Raw genomic sequence first — 20,821 nt, 5'->3', positions numbered from 1 at the left:
ATATTTTTAAAACACTCATTTGTAAAAGTGAAAGCAAAATGAGTGCATGCTAGTTTTCTATAAATTTGATTCTGATAGTTTTGACTCTTTGATGTATAAAGGTTCACTTCAATTAGTTTTAGGATAAAAGGAAAATACAGTAAGTGCTATTCCACTTATTTCCAGGTAGCAGTAAAGCCGTACCCTCATAATTCATAAAACCTGAAGATCTGACTGCTTATTAAATACAGTGCAATAGTTAATTCAATTAGCTTTCTGTCCATTTGATGCAACTATAACACTCTTGGGTATTTCTATAATTTGGGGAAAAAGGCAATTGTATTTGTGTTCTGGTGGTTTTCAAATGTATAAATAGTTATTCTGATTATAATTTTATTTATCTGCAACATGCATGCAGAAGTAGATTGACATCTATTTCAAGGACATATTTTACTCCATAAAAAATTATTTCTACCGCATGTAAGCACAGATTACATGTATCGCATATCACTTGTACAATTAGCAGCAGATAAGTATCATTCCTGTGGGTAGAATTCTAAAATTCATGCTGCTTCCTTTTAGATGTATTATCTTATCACTTGATGATGGAACCTTGAGGATCCTCAGCTTGTGGAAAGCAGCATATGATGTTCCTGTTACTGGAAGACCATTTGCTGGGACAAAGTATCAAGGGCTGCATAGCTTTGGCTGCTCATCTTTCGCCATTTGGAGTGCCCAGGTGTCACGAACTCTAGGTATGTTTGTTCTATTTTTGATTGCATGGATAAGATACTAATCAACCGTTGATTTTCTTTTCTTTTTAAAATAAATTTTTGACTTTGCCCACTTTGGTGACTTTCTTTTTCATTTTAACTATAGGGTGATTTTACATTTTTTCTAAGTGGATGTGTGGTGGGGCAACAGTTGGTTTCTAAGTTCTAACAAGTGACTTGAATATCTAACTATTTTACTTGAGGCAAGTTTTCCGAAATAACATTTTCTATATAGATATGTTCAATAGTAGTTCTAGTTGAAATTGGGTCCGTATGGACCGTGCTACCCGTACTGACCATACCATACCATACCGACCATACCATACCATACGGGACCATGCCATTCTGAACCCAGCAGAACTGCTGCATATCATCCAGATTCAGATGGTACCGTGGCTGGGAGTGAGAAAAAGTGTTGAAAGCCTGTCTTGGTACGGAGTGTGTACTGTACATTACCGACCATACCTCACCGAATTGGTAATGTACCGATATAATTCTCAGTACTGGTTTTGCAGATCTTGATCGGTTTAGTTGTTTCTTTTAAATAGCTATGTAACACCTTTTCTGCATCTATGATACCGGGACTCTTCATTTTGCCTCAGCATACCTACATTGACACAACACGACATCGACATGGGTATGCGATTTAGATCTGGCACACTTGTGGATTGGTTGGACATGGTACACTAATCAGCCAGGTGGAGCAAAAAGAAAAGAAGAAAGGAATGGAGGAAAGGACTAAAGAAGATGATGAAAAAAAGGAAGGAAAGAAGGACGAAAGGAAAGAAGGAATGAAAGGAAAGGAAAGAAAGAAAGGAAGGAAAGAAAGAAGAAGAAAAGAAAGAAAGGAATGAAGGAAAGAAGAAGGCAAGGGAGATGGAGATTAGCTATGTCGTGGTGGATCAGTGATTTCTGTGGAATAGGTGGCGAGTCTGGGGGATATGATAAAAAGGTTTTATTAGGGCTCAACGCATGTTGTTCTCGGGCAAAATTAAAGTTTAATCCCTTGAAAGGACTACCAACCAATGTTTAGGCCTTATTTGTTGAGTGTTTTATTTTTATTTTATTTTAATTTTAACCTTTGTCTATGCATTAGGATCTATTAGAAGGACTATTTGTAAAAATAATGCCTAATTTGTGCCAGGATTCAGCATTCCATCCTAATTATATGAGGACTAACTGCAAAATAGCAGCTAGTTGGACATACCCATGTACCCTCATGCAACTTTTGGTTCCTTTTAAGCCGAGTTCCCATGTCCTAGAATTTGGGGATGGCACAAGTCTGACTTCTAGATGCACACCGCCACTTGATGCCCATACCCAAACCCATGCAACATAGTTATTGATCAGTACAATTCTACCAATTTGGATCAAATTTGTTGATAGCTTTTTTCACATAGAATCAATTTTACATGTTGGACCCTCTTTATGCACAGGCTAAACTTCTATTCTCCTGACCAAGGTGTCCTATTTTGAAATGATTTCCATAATTGAAGTCAAATCTTTTACTTGCAGATCAAAGAAGATAGAACCCATAATTATCAGGAACATGCCTGTTGATAATAGGCAAAATTAGCTACCTCATGCTCCAACTTTCGAGACTAGCACATAACCCTTTGCAGATGGAAGCGTCGAAGTGGAAGGTCACACCCTAACTTTATTCTTGTTAATTTTCGACAGTGACAATTTATAGAGCTAACTACTCCACTGCTTTAGCTTGCATAGTGACTGACAATAAAAGACTAGAAACTAGAATGCCAAATGCAATAAATAACCAAAAAAGATTCATTGCCCTTTGGCTCCTTCTCCAGCTCCAATTAATACCCTAAAGAATAAAACCCCTTCCCCCCTTGCCCCTCCAACTGCATTTCACCCTTAAAAGCCCCCTGTCCTTCAACTAGCCTTTCTTGATCTCGGTATCAGTATGCTTATTCTTTGTTTGAGTAGCCTACCACATTATGTCCAATGTTTCCACCTCGCTTTGCAACTTTTCTATCCCTTTTTCCTTTTGCCATCTCCAAGTCAAAGCCGTCCTCGTCTCTCTAGTCCTTAGCTTTCTCTACTCTTGATGTTAAGGTCTTTACTACCAGTATATAGTTCTAATTTTCTTTTGGCTTTTCTTTGGTTGTGCTTTCATGGGGTCCACCTACACTTGCCGCATCTAGGGCACAAGGAAGGAGGGGTGAGGGTAGTGGAAATGTTCTAGCCCAAACACTAATTTGATAGATGAAATCAAAAGGGACTTGCTTGATTGGAAATTGTAATACAGTAAAAAATATATGTAGCTTTTATCAGGTCATGATGAAGAAAAGATGTCTTTCAAGCAAAATGTCAGTACCTTACTGGTTTGATGTGTACCTTATTGGTGAATGGTACTTCATGTGCTCATACATGAAAAATGAGTTCACATGTGTCGGTATAGTACCAGTACTGGTACCTTTTACCAAATATGAATCTATATGGTCAATTTGCATGGGTATATAACTGTACTTAAATCCTTGAGTATAAATGATCAACATATTTTATACATATATCTTCCATGGAATTACGGGGAAGATAATATGTTTTTCATTGTTGAGAAACAATCTATTACACTCCAGGTTATGGAAAGAGTGAATTTTATTCAACTTGTTCCACATTATTCTCCATTGATTCTGTCTCCAACATTAGTGAGCTAGAAATGGGTATCTGTATGCGTACACATCCATTCAGAGATGCATATGTTATAAGGATATGTATGAACTGTGATCCTAGTGTTGCTCAGTGCACTGTCATTATAACGGTCAAATAGTACATGCTGCTTTCTGATTTCCTGCTTGTAAACCAATATTGTACTTATCAATCAATCTATATTTTTGTTAATTCTCAGGTCTCGTTGCTTATTGTAGTGCAGATGGATCTGCAGTCCGGTTTCAGGTAATGAACTATCTGATGTAAGCTTTAAGGAGATGTTTATGCCTATCCAATACAATGATTTCTCTCTAGATTATTTTTTAAATGATATAAAATGACAATGCATATCGTTTCTGAGACAATTGTCAAACTCTTCTCCTGAGTAGCTTACTGAAGCTGTGGACAAAGATCCAAAGCGAAACCCTAAACCGCATTTCCTTTGCGGGTCACTTATGGAAAAAGGCCAAGTTCTTGAGATCAATAGTCCACTACCTGATGTTCCAGTGCCCAACATTCCTTTTGCGCAAAAGAAGTCGGTTGATGACTGTGTGGACACTGCTCCGACCATGCAGTTGCATGGTTGCTTCTCAGATGTGGATCAGGCAAAACAAACAGGTCATGCTGTTTCAGGTGATCATTGAAATTTCCAACCATGCTTGCTGCCAAAGTTTCCTACAAATAGTTCTCTCCCTTGCTTACCAGCTTCATGTTTAGGTAGTGAAGAAACAATGGGAAATACAACATCAAAATCCAGAAAGAATGAGAAGAAGAAACAGCATGCAAGTGCTATTGCTGTGCAAACAAAATTTCATGCTGAAATAGAGCAAGGGATATTGCAAAGAAAGGAAAACAGAGATGAAGGATCTGCACAACAGTTTGAAGCACATCCTCCCAAAGTTGTGGCTATGCATAGGGTAAGGTGGAACATGAACAGAGGGAGTGAAAGATGGTTGTGTTATGGCGGAGCTGCAGGCATCATTCGATGTCAGCAAGTTTCTTTGCCAATGTAGTGGGGTAATACTGTTAGTCATTAAATATAACAAATGTCTGTCTCCTACTAGTACATCATTCAGAATTGTGGTATGATAAATATGCTGTATATAATTGTTTTAATCTATATTTCAGTTGCTTCTCCTGTAGTTTGGTTGTTAAGTATTTTGTCGGAGTTTCCATATTGTGTACACATTTGATCATGAAATGTTTCTTGCAGAACTAATAATCAAAAGGAGGTTCTGTATGTGGCTAGACCAAGCGGAGAAAGATTTGGTTTGGTTCTGTTGGGTATAAAATACCCTCAGCCGAAGTTCTCTGCAGGATTGGCCCTAACGGGCTCCGTCACCAACTCCGACCGCGGGTAAGCTCCGTCCGACTCCTATGGGAGCCGGACTTCGCCTCGACTTTGATTGCAGATAAACTCCGCCCGGACTCCTACGGAGCCGGCCTCGTCTCCAGCTCCGCTGCCGGACTCCGCCCCTACGGGAGCCGGGCCTCGTCTCCAGCTCCGACTACAAGAAGACCCCGCCCGGACTCCCACGGGAGCCGGGCTCCGTCCCCAACTCCGACTACAAGCGAACTCCGCCCGGACTCCTACGGGAGCCGGGCTCTATCACCAACTTCAACCGCTGGTAAGCTCCGTCCGGACTCCTATGGGAGCCGGACTTCGCCTCGACTTTGATTGCAGATAAACTCCGCCCGGACTCCTACGGGAGCCGGGCTCCGTCCCCAACTCCGATCGCGGGTAAGCTCCGTCCGGACTCCTACGGGAGCCGGACTTCGCCTCGACTTTGATTGCAGATAAACTCCGTCCGGACTCCTACGGGAGTCGGGCCTCGTCTCCAGCTCCGACTGCAAGCGGACTCCGCCCGGACTCCTACGGGAGCCGGGCCTCGTCTCCAGCTCCGACTGCAAGCGGACTCCGCCCGGACTCCTACGGGAGTCGGGCCTCGTCTCCAGCTCCGACTACAAGAAGACCCCGCCCGGACTCCCACGGGAGTCGGGCTCCGTCCCCAACTCCGACTACAAGCGAACTCCGCCCGGACTCCTACGGGAGCCGGGCTCTATCACCAACTTCAACCGCTGGTAAGCTCCGTCCGGACTCCTACGGGAGCCGGACTTCGCCTCGACTTTGATTGTAGATAAACTCCGCTCGGACTCCTACGGGAGCCGGACTCCGTCACCAACTCCGACCGCTGGCTTCAGGCTCCCCTCAAGTGGATAACTAACCACCAGACACTCCAGCCGAACTTCAACCGACGGGTCCGCACTCCCCGGCGCGGCACAGCAACGGTCGCGATCCTGCTCCACTTCCTGCGACGGATTCCGCACGGCTCCACTATGCCCTGGCAGACCGTTATGATGTCTACGATCCTGCTCCACCTCCTGCGACGGATTTCGCGCGGCTCCACTATGCCCTGGCAGACCGCTATGATGCCTACGATTCTGCTCCACCTCCTGTGACGGATACTGCGCGATTCTTCCACCCTCTGGCAAGTCCGACAATGGACGCCGCTCCACTCCCTGCGGCAGACTCCACGTGGCGCGCGACAGTGAGGGCCACGGGTCCGCTCCACTACTCGCAACAAATTCCTCCTGATTGTGGCGGCCCACTACCAGACGGTTACGAACATCGCTGTCAATTTGTTGCTCCCCCGCCTATAAAAAGGGAATCCCAGATACGTTATTCTATAAGCTCTATTTTCTATCCCAAAATTCTGCTAAAATCCCCGTTCGAGCACTCCATTCTTGTTGAGGCAGAGAACTGACTTGAGCGTCGGAGGGTCTTGCCGGAGCAACCCCACCTCCGGTTGAGACTTCTTTTGCAGGTCCCGGCGGCGACCGCGACTCCCTCGACTCCAGCTTCTCCGGCGCAAGCGGATTTTTGCACCAACAGGATTGGCGCTAGAGGAAGGGGCCTGTGTCTTCGCAGTATCCTTGTTCTTAAAGGAGCGCTCAACGGGACCGCCCCCGGACGTCTCTTCCGGCATCCCCTCCCCCCTCCTTTCTCCACTTGGTCCTTGCTCGATGCCTCCCCGCAAGGCATCCACGCGACGATCCACGGCCTCCGCGGCACGGCCTCCACGGCCAGATCTCAGGCTCCGGCCTCCCCTCCTGTTTCTCAACCTCCTCCTCCTCCGGCGACGGCGGTCGGCGCGGAGCAGTTTGATCTGCTAGCGCAGCAGGTCAGAGGCCTCACAGAGGCTGTGCAGGCTATGCAGCAGCAGCAGCCGCAGGCATCAGTGCGCCTGGAAAGGGTGTCTCCGGAACACCAGGATCCGACGGCGGGGCGGGCCACTTGGGCCAGCCGCCCCGTCCTTCCTGGGAAAACGAACCCGAGGGTGAGAGTCCTCAATCGGACCACGACTCCACCCCTGGAAGATCCCTGCCCCCGTTCTGCCAGAGGACCCTCGAGATTCGAAGTCGGGAGGATCTCCTAGATCGGAGACTCCAAGAGATGAATCGACGGATCGAAGAACTCCGCCATGCTCCCCCCGCTTATGGTGAGGATATTTGTACTGACCCTCCCTTCTCTCAAATGATCATGCAGGAACCGATCCCACCAAACTTCAAGCTCCCCCAGTTCGAGAGCTACGACGGGACTTCGGATCTGGTCGATCACCTGGAAGCCTTCCGGACGATGATGCTGCTTCATGGCGCTCCCGACGCCATTCTGTGCCGAGCCTTCCCCTCCACCTTGAAAGGAGCGGCGAGAAACTGGTATTCGGCGCTGAAGCCGGGTACCATCTTTTCCTTCGATCAAATGAGCCACCAATTCGTGGTCCATTTTGTCAGCAGCCGACGCCCCCGGAAGGGTTCAGAGTCCCTCATCAATATCAAGCAGAGGGATGGGGAGTCCATTCGGGCCTACATCAACCGTTTCAACATCGCAGCGCTGGAGGTCCGGAATTTGGATCAATCAGTCGCAATGGCCGCTCTGAAGGACGGCCTTCAGAAGAATGACCTTTTATTCTCCCTAGAGAAGAAGTACCCCAGGAATTTTGCTGATTTGTTGGCTCGGACTGAAGGGTACGTCCGAGCGGAAGAAGCCTTTAAAATGAAGGATGAGGAGGCCGCGAGGGAGCGGCAGGTGGGAGACTCGAGTAAGCCCGCAGTTGAAAAAAGGTCGAGAGAAGCTCGGCCGCATTCTCGATCCCCTCCTGGGCACAAGCGTGTCCATACTCCGCCCCGGGTACGCAGGCAGAGAAGCCCAGACCGCGGGGTTCGGCGGAGCTCCCACCGGGAAGATTCCGCAACTACGCCCCCCTCAATGCTTCGAAGGCCCAGGTACTGATGGAGGTCAGGGAGCAGCTCCCTAGGCCAGAGAGGATGCGCACACACCCCGGGAAGCGCAACCCCAACAAGTTCTGCCTCTACCACCGCGATCACGGTCACGACACGGAGGAATGCATCCAGCTCCGAGATGAGATCGAGGACTCATCCGGCGAGGTCGACTTAACCGATTTATTCGACGCCGGCCTGAGGGTAGAGAAGATCGGCCAAGGGCCCTGCCGCAACCTGAACCGCCAAGGAGGGAGGAGCAGTCCGGAGATCGGCCTCCAATTGGGACCATCGACTCCATCGTCGGAGGGCCTCAAGGAAGGAGCAGACCTTCCGCGACCGTGGAACTCGAAAAATCTGTAAATGTATTGCTTACAACTCTACCCCGAATCTAAATTCCTTTCGACTTTACGTGCTCCTCCCATTTGAAATGAATTTGTTGTGACTGGGGATAACCCCTTCAGACAATCAAAACAAGTTATGTTAGAAACAGGAGGAGAACCTCATCCTAACATAACTAAAATGAAAGTCCGATTATCTCGAGATCGGATTGGGGGAGAGGCCTTACAACGTCCTGATGTGCCCCCACAGCCATGTCAGGAACAGGAGGAGAACCTCGCCCTGACATGAGCAAAGTCAAAGGCCCGGTTCTTTTAGACCGGATGGGGGGAGAGGCCTTACAACGCCCTAATGTGCCCCCACAGCCATGTCAGAAACAGGAGGAGAACCTCGTCCTGACATGAGCAAAGTCAAAGGCCCGGTTCTTTTAGACCGGATGGGGGGAGAGGCCTTACAACGCCCTAATGTGCCCCCACAGCCATGTCAGGAACAGGAGGAGAACCTCGTCCTGACATGAGCAAAGTCAAAGGCCCGGTTCTTTTAGACCGGATGGGGGGAGAGGCCTTACAACGCCCTAATGTGCCCCCACAGCCATGTCAGGAACAGGAGGAGAACCTCGTCCTGACATGAGCAAAGTCAAAGGCCCGGTTCTTTTAGACCGGATGGGGGGAGAGGCCTTGCAACGTCCTAATGTGCCCCCACGGCCATGTCGGGAACAGGAGGAGAACCTCGTCCTGACATGAGCAAAGTCGAAGGTCCGGTTCTTTTAGACCGGATGGGGGAGAGACCCTGGTGATGGTCCTTATGAGCCCCGCATCTCCGTTGGGAACAGGAGGAGAACCTCGTCCTGACGATGACGAAACCCGGCCGCCCAACAAGATCGAATGAAGGGGAAAGGCCCCTTAGCGGCACCTCCATACTTCTATGCAACCCCGCAAAAGGCAGGGGGAGGGTCCTCACTCTGAGAAGAGGAGGAAAATTAAAAAGGAAGAGCAACGAACTACGACGGAAACAGATGAAGGACAAACCACACCAAAGACCTAAAGAACCTCGTCTCAATAAAGACGGGAGCTCCTACCAAACACCCCCGGTCTCTGAGAAAACTCTCGACACAGGTCAAGAAGACAGCGACGGCATCGAGGTAATGCAGAGTTCGGACCGTCAAGCTCGAGCTCGCGGCCATGAACGACGAGGAAGGCAAGTCAACGTATCAACGACTGGACGCCTCCCAACGACGTCAACATCAGACAGGTCGGACGGCAAGAAAAGTTCGGCGGACGACAATTTAATACAACGCACGAACGAGGTAACACGAAATCTCCTTTTCATTCCATTTCCAAAATACACACTACAAAGCCCGGAAGGCCAAGGAAAGAAAAGCAAAACGATAAAAGCGGGACGAAACAACAAAAGGAAAATATATACATGAAAGGACAGAAGGACGAAAAGAGTCCTAGGGAAGCTCTGCTCCCTCCGACCTAGAATTATCTGCTCCACCCCTCATCCAAGACTGCCTGAAATTCTCAATTTCTTCTTCTAGCTCTCTTCTTCTCTGCAGCGCGCCTTGGAGCACCCGACGAAGTCGTTGGCTCTCGATCTCCGCCTCTCGACGCCTCTTTCTCAAGACCTCAGATTCCGCCTCCGCGTCCGCGACAGCCCGCTGCTCGTACGCCAGCTGGATCTTCAGTTGTTGCAGCTCAGCCGTCTTGTCCCCGAGGGCAACGGAAATCCCTTCAACGGTTCCTCTTAGGGACTGGAGCTCATCAGAATCCCGAGCGGAAGTAAGCTGAGCCCTGTCGGCCAGCTGCCTCTGAAGACGGGCGACTTCGTCGGTCGCCACCCTGAGTCTCCCTTTGTATTCGTCCACCTGCCTGCGCCAACCGGTCCGGTGTACGTCGTAGCTCACCTCGGCGTCCTGAAGCTGCTGCTGAAGGGCGGAGACCTTCGACCATTCTCGGTCGCGTCAGCCCGGGCCAAGAGCCGGGATGAACTTCCTTCCAGCTGGCCAATCTTCTCCTTCGCAGCAGACAGTTCCACTCTGAGAGCGCTAATCTTGGCAGCTTGAGCCCAAATTCGGTCGCTGGCGCTCTTCTTACATTCCTCAAGCTCCTTCGTGAAGTCCGCCTTCCTCCGGCTATACTCCATGATCCCCTTCACGTGGAGATTCCGAAAGCGGGTGGCCTCGGCGGTGGCTTCAGAATGGCCCTCCCTCAGTTTGCGAAGCTCGCCTTCCATCTTCTTTGACTTTTTTGTCGAGTGAAGGACTTCCTTCTTCAGCCGTTGGATCGTCGACTTCAGCGGGATCCCCAGGGGTAGGGGAAGTGCTTCCGCAGGACACTGCCATCGGAAGGTGAAAGCGTCAAAACGCGACTCATCGCAGGAAGAAAAGCAGAGAGAAGAAGGGAAGGAGGGAGAAGCCACCCACGACAAGAAATTCAACTTTATTGATTGGATGATTTTTGAAGACAAGAAGGAAAAGGAAAATTGCAGAAAAATAGAACTACAAGGTCGGAGGTCTCAGACCTCAGAGGCAGGAGTTGGAGAGCTCGGCGTCCCCGGCAAGGGAGCTGTGACAGCAGTGGTGGCGGGCGAGGGACCGGCCTCGTCTTCGGACTCCTCACCCAGGAAGCTGAGGTCGAGCTCCAGAAATTTTCTGGCCACTTTCTCTTGGCAAAGCTCGAACCTCTTGATGAACGCCTCCTGGCCGAATTGGACATTCAGGTCCCTCATCTCCGCGGAGGCCTTGAACTCCCCTACCGCAAGAGCCCTGGCCTCCGAGACCAGGACTGGAGTCTGCTCAATCAAATTGGTGACCTCGGCCTCCGCCTTCCTCGCCGTCTCCACCAAGGCCTGCTTTTCCTCCTCCCGGGCTTGTCTCTCTCTTTCAGGACCTCTTGGAGGGCGACTACTTCGGCCGTCTTTTCTTTAAGGCGGGCAACCTCGGCCCGGCAGCGCTCCCACCTGGACGATGTCCCTCCTCGCACGGTTCGTCGCCTCGATGTTGGCAAGGAGCTGATGCCCAATCTGCAAGGACGGCTAGGGGATCAGAACAAGGGTCGAATAGCCGGATGAATGAAGATTTGTTTACCTCAAGGAAGGACTCTAAAGAGTCCCAGACCCGCTGCTCAGGATCGGCGTTGTCGATCCTCTCGATGACTTCGGGCAGAATGCAGCCGTCGATCAACCGCCTAATCAAGTCTCTGTCATTAAAGGGATTCTCCGGCCCCTCTTCGGAACCGAGGGACTCGTCGGCGGCGGCGCGGCGGCTACTCACCCTGCGGGCCACCGACTTCCTTCTCTTCCCCTCTCGGCAACGGGCGCCTCCGCGGAGCGGACCCCCGAAATGGGGGCCCCAGTCGGCGAACTCCTCGAGGAGGCCCGGGGGGCCACTGGCTCGGCGTCCGAGGGAATGTCAATCGCCGGAGCCGCTTGGACGGACGCGGCCAAGCTCGACTCCTCCGCCCTGGCCCTCTTCGTCGATCCGGAGGTCGCGGCGCCCTTCCTTTTGTGGGCCCTGAGGCCCCTGGCGAGCATCCGCGCTGCTTCGACGTCCATTCCTTAAAAAAAAAAAATTGAATCAATCAACAACCAATCAAGAGTTAGAAGTCGACAACGGGATAAAAAAAAAAAAAAAAAAAGAGAAAAGAGAGAAAGAGAAGGAGAGAGAAGAAAGAGAAGGAAAAAGAAGAGGGGCAGAAGGAAAGAAGAGAAAGGAAAAGATGAAGTACTCGCAGGATTCTGGAGGCTCAGGCCGACGTTGAACAAAAATTGCTCCCTCAGAAGGTTGGGAAGGGAAGGAGCGGAATAGGCAAGAAGCTTCCGGGCAGCCTGGAGATCATCCTCCCCCAGATTGGGGGCCCGGCGAACAGAATCCCTCAGAGAGCCTCAGGGGGGCAAGCCCAGCCTCAAGGTCGGGCAGTGGACGAAGAGGTACTTCCCCTTCCAGTTGTGGATCGAAGAGGGAGCGCCTTTCAGCAACCTCTTCTTGCCGAACTGAGGGGAGAAATACTACCAGTCCTTCGTCGAAGGATGGCGCTTGAAGGTATAAAAATACCTGAATAGGGAGAGGGACGGTTGGACCTCGACTACGTGGCAAAGGGAGAGAAACCCTATCAAAAACCTAAAAGAATTCGGAGCAACTGAAGCCAAGGAGATATCTAAAAAGCGAAAGAGGGCGACAACGAAGGACGGAAGCGGAAGCCGGAGCCCGGCACGGAACGCCTCTTGATATAAGCAGAAGCGACCAGACGGAGGAGCGCTGGCCCGGTCAGAGGGGCCGGGAAGCTCCAGGTCATACTCCGAAGGAACTCCGTACTGAACCCTTATCAGCAGGAGCTCATCCGGAGACAAGGAACAGGGAATGGCGCCCGGCGCGAAAATCGGGCGAGGCCCCGCCCCAGGTACGGGTTCATCCGTAGAACGGGGGACCTGGGGGGTCGAGGCGGAAGAGTTCCCAGAGCCGCTAGGAGCGGAAGAGCCAGAAGACATTTCAAATGACTTCGAATGAAGGCTCTAAAGATCCCGAAGGAAACGGACGGGGCAAAGGACAAGAGATCACAGTAGACTAACCCGGAGGAATACGACAGAAGAAGATGGCGAAGAAGAGGCTCCTGGGCGACGAAAAGAGAGGTGGAGGTTCCGGGACTAACCTAGATTGCTCTGAGAGAGGCTGAGGGGCGAGGACAGGGACGACTCGGAGGGCGCTTATGGCCCAAGAAGACGCCAAGAGAAACGGGGCACTCGAAGAAAGGGCGAGTACCGCTAGAATTCTGAAGCGGGGTAAGGGCCCCAAAGGCGGAAGGACGGGTTTAAATAGACCCTGGGATCCGGCGCTATAATGATCGCGAATCCCCCCAGGCCAGCCCGCGCTCGACACGTGTCCCACTCACTATGGCAGGCGGCTGAAAGTGGCTGACGGTTGGCAGGACTATTATTGCGCCGTACCTGGGCCAGTGTACCTGCGGGAATTTCGAAGAGTCCTCTCATATCGCCCCGATTCGAAAAGACTCCAGCACGCACACATTTAATGCCAAAATATCTGGAGGCGGTCGTACGCAGGGTTCGAGGGGAGAACTTCGACTGTGCGAACCTCTCTGTACTTCCTTCATTCGAACTTTAAACTCGGAAGTAGGGGGACTGGTGTTGGGTATAAAATACCCTCAGCCGAAGTTCTCTGCAGGATTGGCCCTAACGGGCTCCGTCACCAACTCCGACCGCGGGTAAGCTCCGTCCGGACTCCTACGGGAGTCGGACTTCGCCTCGACTTTGATTGCAGATAAACTCCGCCCGGACTCCTACGGGAGCCGGGCCTCGTCTCCAGCTCCGACTGCAAGCGGACTCCGTCCGGGCTTATACGAGAGCCGGGCCTCGTCTCCAGCTCTGACTACAAGAAGACCCCGCCCGGACTCCCATGGGAGCCGGGCTCCGTCCCCAACTCCGACTACAAGCGAACTCCGCCCGGACTCCTACGGGAGCCGGGCTCTATCACCAACTTCAACCGCTGGTAAGCTCCGTCCGGACTCCTACGGGAGCCGGACTTCGCCTCGACTTTGATTGCAGATAAACTCCGCCCGGACTCCTACGGGAGCCGGGCTCCGTCCCCAACTCCGACCGCGGGTAAGCTCCGTCCGGACTCCTACGGGAGCCGGACTTCGCCTCGACTTTGATTGCAGATAAACTCCGCCCGGACTCCTACGCTACGGGAGCCGGGCCTCGTCTCCAGCTCCGACTGCAAGCGGACTCCGCCCGGACTCCTACGGGAGCCGGGCCTCGTCTCCAGCTCCGACTACAAGAAGACCCCGCCCGGACTCCCACGGGAGCCGGGCTCCGTCTCCAACTCCGACTACAAGCGAACTCCGCCCGGACTCCTACGGGAGCCGGGCTCTATCACCAACTTCAACCGCTGGTAAGCTCCGTCCGGACTCCTACGGGAGCCGGACTTTGCCTCGACTTTGATTGCAGATAAACTCCGCCCGGACTCCTACGGGAGCCGGGCTCCGTCACCAACTCCGACCGCTGGCTTCAGGCTCCCCTCAAGTGGATAACTAACCACCAGACACTCCAGCCAAACTTCAACCGACGGGTCCGCACTCCCCGGTGCGGCACAGCAACGGTCGCGATCCTGCTCCACTTCCTGCGACGGATTCCGCACGGCTCCACTATGCCCTGGCAGATCGCTATGATGCCTACGATCCTGCTCCACCTCCTGTGACGGATACTGCGCGATTCTTCCACCCTCTGGCAAGTCGCGACAACGGACGCCGCTCCACTCCCTGCGGCAGACTCCACGTGGCGCGTGACAGTGAGGGCCACGGGTCCGCTCCACTACTCTCGCAACAAATTCCTTCTGATTGTGGGCGGCCCACTACCAGACGGTTACGAACATCGCTGTCAATTTGTTGCTCCCCCCGCCTATAAAAAGGGAACCCCAGATACGTTATTCTATAAGCTCTATTTTCTATCCCAAAACTCTGCTAAAATCTCCGTTCGAGCACTCCATTCTTGTTGAGGCAGAGAACTGACTTGAGCGTCGGAGGGTCTTGCCGGAGCAACCCCACCTCCGGTTGAGACTTCTTTTGCAGGTCCCGGCGGCGACCGCGACTCCTCGACTCCAGCTTCTCCGGCGCAAGCGGATTTTTGCACCAATAGGTTCAAATGAGATAGTTTATCAGCATGGAATAATAGTGAATCACTTAGAAGGTAGCCGTACTGGGGAAATTAGAGAATATGTTATTTTGCTTCGATGAAGCAGATGATGATGATGCTAGGATGATAAGGGTGAGTATTAGAGTGCATATTCTTGCATGAATTGAGAAATCACTACTATTTTATTTATTATTCTCAAACTATTATTTTAAATTTGTTTTTGTTAACACAAATTAATGGGTATTATTGTTTTAAAAAGTTTACAAAACATATATGATATTTTATTAGCTGTCTATGTTTGTTTCTTTAAACTCCTATGGTAGCTGAAAATCACTGACATACAGAGTCTGCAATCTAGTCAACTTTCCTTTTGCTGAATGTCTGGTCAATAAATTCTGTGATTTGTTTTACCATAACCTGTTCAACGTTGTATTTTATGAACTTATGATGGTCCTATGCATCTTCTCTGCGAGTTTGTATTGTAACGAGTTCTTTAGCATGACATTTATTTCCTTAACAAAATTTTTAGCATAGTATATAGGAAAACTATATTAAAAGCATGAGCAAGAGGCCTGAGTTTTTTTTTTTTCAAAACCCAACTTGGTGAGAACATGATTAGATTTTATGCACAAGCTTCACTATCATGGATATTGTGTTGTATGTCACAAATTGAAGACCTAACCAGATCTTCACCCGTCACTGCTCACACAGAGAAATACCACTGGTGTGGTATGGTCTATGAACTGAACCAAATAGTTAATTGGGGGGTAGATAGATGTAACCATTGGTCAGAACTTGCCAACCAGGTAACCATGCATTAGAATTATTCATTGTTTGGCTGACATATTGAGGTTTAGTGGGATAAGTTGTAGAAAAAAGCAAAGAGGTAAAGAGAGAGAGAAGAGAAAGCTCTGATAGTTGACTTTGTTTCATTTTTCCCTATGAAATAAAGTTAATTGGGTTAGGTTGCTTTTTTGTGTGTTGATTGATAGAACATAACATGCCTTTTTCGCTCTTGTTTGGCTAACCCATCCCTAACCTTTATATAACCAGCATCCAAACTGGCCCTTAGTGTTTAGGGTTAAACTTAACCAATATGTTGTGGGAAAGTTCAATTTAGACATGAATTTTAATTAAAATTTGATGATGAAAATTGCAGTTCCAATACAAAATTGATAATGGATGTGGAGGAGAATCCAGCGGATATGAAACTAAAAGGTTTGGGCCTGTGTTACTTGGACCTTGATATCCGGCTATTTTGGACAATATGTGTTTCTTTTAGTTGTCAAGCACGTATACATAAAATAACTTTGCAAAATGTCATTTCTTTTAAATGCTTAAGCTAATTGGAAAGTTTGAATTAGAAACATGTATAATGTAAGACATTAATGAATATATCTTTCAACATTTTCTTTTACAAAATGGTTTCTTTTACTAATTTCGATGCTTGGAAACATGTCTAAATCCAGTTCTTATATCCATGTCCATGCAATACTTCTCTGGGGGTACCTAGGACTAAATTTCATGCTTTGCTGTCTAACCATGTTCTATTTGCAATGTTTATATGAATTGAACTAACAATCTGAGTTCTCTAAACTCTAAAGTGAACAAAAGTGATTGACTAGAGTGCAGCCTAAGGTTTTGGATTAAAGGTCCAACTGGTAGGCATGGACCTTCATTGCTAAAATTGGGAGCGGATGCAGGAGCAAATATTTTGGAAAATGCTTTGAGTAAAAAATGTTTTAGGATGCAGATTGGAGTTGGAGCTTTGTGGAGTTTCTAAAGCAGGTAACATTACCTTAGGTTGAAGTATTCTGCAAGAAAGTGGTGGACTAAGATGTCAGGTGAAAGAAACAAATGATTTGGAGGTGAACCTGAACAACTGTTTTGTGTAAGAGGGCTCAAAGCTCAATGGGTAGCCGCTTAGGAGTTGGTAGAATTGAGTTTAAAAAATTGATGGTGGAAGAAAAACGTGGGAATAATACCAGATCTTAAAGATCATAGAAATACAAAACAGATAGTACCAAAACAGACATTGTTTATGTTCCATAACTTCTTTTTAAAGAAAAGTTTTTACATAGTAACAAAACAGACATTGTAATGTTGCTGATAGTTACTATGTGATTGCTAATACTTAATAGTTACTAATTGATTAATTCATGTGTATATTATACATGTATAATTATTTTATTAAGGACTCTTATGGCCCATCAAACTTGATATCATGACAACTCAAGACCTTACCCAAAAAGGCTAGTTGGAAGGTGTAATTTGGATTTCCTTGGCCCTTTATAGGTACACCTCTACCTAGTGCATCGTAGATGCGGAAGTAGTGATCTACCTTTCCTAGATTGTTTAATTAATTAATATAAATTTTTGACATCAAAAAAATCATATATTGATTTACATGCAACTTATGAACTATGTGAAACTGTGTTTGAATGAAAAATAAATTGGTAGTTTGGAAGTAATATTTTTATTATGAAATATTATGCATGTCGTATATAGATCTTATGTGGAATATGTGTTTTGATTGGAATATCCTATATATTTTTCTATAAAGATGCTTTGATATGTTTTGGATTTGGATTCTTAGTCTAACTATGTTATGACCCCTAATAAAGGTTGGTACTATGACTATTTCGGGACTTGATTATTATGGACCTACTTGGTAGGAGTTTAGTGCAGTTCCATGGGCCCTGCTATAGGGGTATTGTGGTTTTAGTTAAAAAGCGTGTTGTGTTGAACATGATATTTTCAAATGGAACTTAGGTATATAAAAATAAATATGCGAGGATCCGCGTATGCATGTGTTTAGTCCCATATCGGCTATGCACTGAGTAGGTCTTGAGTATTTATATAAGGCCAAGGAATCCAATAATATCTTAGCATTTTTAGATGAGGTCTTTGGTTGTCACAAATGATATCAGAGCGGATCCAACCTATAGCTCATGTGTATTTGGGGATGTTGTAACGCAAGCCTATTTGGGTTGTTCACGGTTGATTGTAGTGCTTGTTATAGGATTTGTGGTACTTATGATTGGATTTGAATGGATTGGTTTTTTAGCTTGACCAGGATGCTAGGGCTTATATGGGATGGAGTAAGATTTTAAATCTCGTGGGATAAAAGTATCCTAGTTTCTCTATGGAACGAGATGCCCCACTGTTCCATTTGGTTCTATCCCGACAGTAGTCCCGGTTATGCATCCCGACGGATAACCTCCATTTTTCTCCCCTTCTTTTCTTTCTTTCTTATTTTTTCTTTTTTCTTTCTTATTTTTCTTGTCTTTTTTTTTCTCTACCTTTTTTTCTTTTCTTTCCTTTTTCTTTTTTTTTCTTCTCCCTTTCTTTCTTTTTTTTTTATTTTTCTTCTTATTTCCTTTTTTTTTTCTTTTCTTCATTTTTTGTTCCTTTCCTTCTTTCCTCTTTCTTTTTCTCCTTGCATGGAAGGGTTTCGGACTCCCTAGCTTGTCTTGGTCCCGTTCCTCACAAGAATGGCATGGGATGGCTGGGATGCTTTCCATTCCGTCGGGACGTAAAATCTTGGGAGTATGTGAGGACCGTGCATGTGTGCATTTAGTCCTACATTAGCTATGCATTGGGTAGATCTTGGATACTTACATAAGGTCAAGGAACCAAAATAACACTTTCCGGCCAATCTTTTTGGTTGAGATCTTGTTACAATAGTTAGGCCCAATCTTGGCCAACTTGATAGAAGGACCATATTTTTTAGTTCAAGCCTTGCTTTTGAGTTGTTTGCCGTTGTTGAACCCATTTAAGTGGCTGAGGATTGTTCAACTAGCAGATAACATTGCTCATTAGCATAAAAAATTTAGAATTCACCATCAAAATGAATAATTCAAATTGCCTTATAACTTTTGAAAAGATGGAATAAAGTTAACCTCATGGATGGTTTTCAAACTTTCATTCCTTCAAGATCTCGTAGATCTGCTAATACGAATGCCTGTTAGTGACACATTGGGCTTGCATTGAAGAATACCAGGGAGGATACACAACATTGTCTATCATTTAGCAAGGTTTGAGATACCATGGTATGGGGGCGTCATCGTGATGGACCAGCATAGTATGTGCTACATTACACTCCGTACCTACTTACGGTTTGTTGGCATAGATAAAAGGTTGTGTTGATATGAGGTGATACAGTATGCAATATAGGGAGGTACATACTATAGTATGGGGTGGTACTGTTGGTATTTCAAACTTTCATATTTAGCATGATATGCTATATAAGGTGTGCATATCAACGAGATATAGGATGTGCAGAATTGTTAGAGAAAATTTGGAACAGTTAGCTTTAGTGATGAGCAATAGATAACAATGTTTTAAAACCTGGACCATTGATCAAATTGGAAAAGATACCGATCACAGGTTACTAGTTCAACTGTCGGGTCAATCAAAATTGAATTATGATGTTGTAATGATGAAATAAATATCTTAATATATCTAAATTAAATTAAAATTATAAATAAACATTTTATAAATATTATTTATAACTAAATTAATTTAAACAAAATATGTCGCATTTCGTTAAGTTGAATTAAGTTTTCCTCTAACATCTAAAGATAAACTATTGCTTTGGAAACTAATTTTCAATAAGCAAACTTAATAAAAAGGACCAGGCAGGGAAAGAGAGAACGAAAATTAGAGAACAGAGAGTGCTGTGTTGGCACTCTAGTTGTTGGAGGGTGCTGAGAAGATAGATAGACCAGGGGGAGGGAGATTGTATTGCCAAGCTCATTTAGCAAGGGGGCTAGGAATAGAGAGGAAGAGAGAGATTGAGAGGGGGGAGGGCCAGGTTACTGAACTGCTGACCTATTGTCCAATCTCGGCTATCGAGGGTGCCTCGAGTCGAGAGCGACCAGGAGGGTGCAGAGAGAGGTGATCTGTTGTTGTCAATCATTGTCCGCTGTCCTTTCATCAACCATTCGCTTGTGGAGGAAAAGGAGGGAGTGGATTACGATGTGTCATGGAAGAGGAGATAAACCCCTTGTATTTTGTTGAAACAAAGCCTAATATTTGTTAAGCCGATTCTCATGTATATCAAAAATTGGCTGGTTCACTTTAACCCAGAATGGGTTGAGCAATTCACTGATTTAACCATGGATCTTTATGGTCTTAATAAAATGATCCGGTTTCGATCCCAGTTTTAGATTCATCTAGATGGGAGCCTTGACTGGTTGATTACTCAACTAGTTCAACCAGCATGTCCTGTCTAATTTTTGAAACATTGATAGATAACAATACTTCCTTTAAATGAGTTAATTATTTAAGAAGCACAAACTTATGATGTTTGATTACATTATTTAACTCTTAATTTTCATGCATGCACAAACTTTATTGTGTAATGATAATCTGTGCATAAATAGGAAGTGTGAAGGACAATTTTGAAGGTGGCAGCATGCCTAAGAGAATATTGTACTTCAGTAGATTAATCCTGTTAGAGAAGAAAAGACAAGAGGAATTGAAAAGCAAAAAATAGAAGATGCACTATTATCTTTATTATATAATTGGTTCATGTGACCATTATGATCAATTATCTTGTTGCAGTCTAAATTTGTTAATTTTTGAACCCTTTATATTCCTCATTATACTTGCATTTCACCTAGGGCTAATCTGAAATATGCTTCTTCCAGAATTGAAGTTGAATTTGGACCCTTCACTTCTCTCTTATACCACTTAAGGTGCTTACCTTTATTACTTAACAAAATTTCCATTGTCCAAAGATCTATGTACTCATATCTAATAAATTTCTGACCACAAAAATTCTTTTGGTTTTTAACGGACAAGATCATAATTGTTTCTGATTTTATTCTTATCATGCTTGAGGCTGTGAGAGCTGTTAATGGGTTCTAGTGATTTCTAGTACTATTCCATCAATTTTCTCTTATTAGTTGTCAACACTTACCAAGGCCAAACTAAACTACCACTAATGGAATCAAACATATCTCGGGTAAAACTGTTTTATTTAAAATTCTGTTATTGAGATGGTAAACCCTGAATTTTCTAGTATTCCATGTTGATTGTAGATTTTATGATCTTTTCTTGAGGAGGATTGGTTTAAACTCATTGGTATAGATCTTGTTATTTCTCCTGCAACACTTTAGTATTGAATGGGA

General features: G+C 46.6%; 1 protein-coding gene across 12 annotated transcripts in view; it reads left to right on the top strand.

Annotated features, from left to right (window-relative positions):
- Positions 1-20,821, top strand: part of LOC105033760 (uncharacterized) — a 45,442-nt gene that overhangs the window by 17,807 nt on the left and 6,814 nt on the right. For 8 of the 12 annotated variants that reach the window (XM_029261252.2, XM_073251467.1, XM_073251470.1 and 5 more), the window contains 4 exons: positions 562-734; positions 3,622-3,668; positions 3,812-4,055; positions 4,140-4,564. In XM_029261252.2, coding sequence (XP_029117085.2) covers positions 562-734; positions 3,622-3,668; positions 3,812-4,055; positions 4,140-4,435 — 760 coding nt within the window. In that variant the 3' untranslated portion in view covers positions 4,436-4,564. Of the gene's footprint in view, positions 1-561; positions 735-2,267; positions 2,396-3,621; positions 3,673-3,811; positions 4,056-4,139; positions 4,565-20,821 lie in introns of those variants that run through there. The other 4 variants (XR_012138441.1, XM_073251471.1, XM_073251473.1 and 1 more) reach the window with 2 other exon arrangements.

Source organism: Elaeis guineensis, chromosome 2 (assembly GCF_000442705.2).
Source record: "Elaeis guineensis isolate ETL-2024a chromosome 2, EG11, whole genome shotgun sequence".
In the NCBI taxonomy this organism is placed as follows: domain Eukaryota; kingdom Viridiplantae; phylum Streptophyta; class Magnoliopsida; order Arecales; family Arecaceae; genus Elaeis; species Elaeis guineensis.
This window is presented reverse-complemented; position numbering and strand designations above follow the sequence as displayed.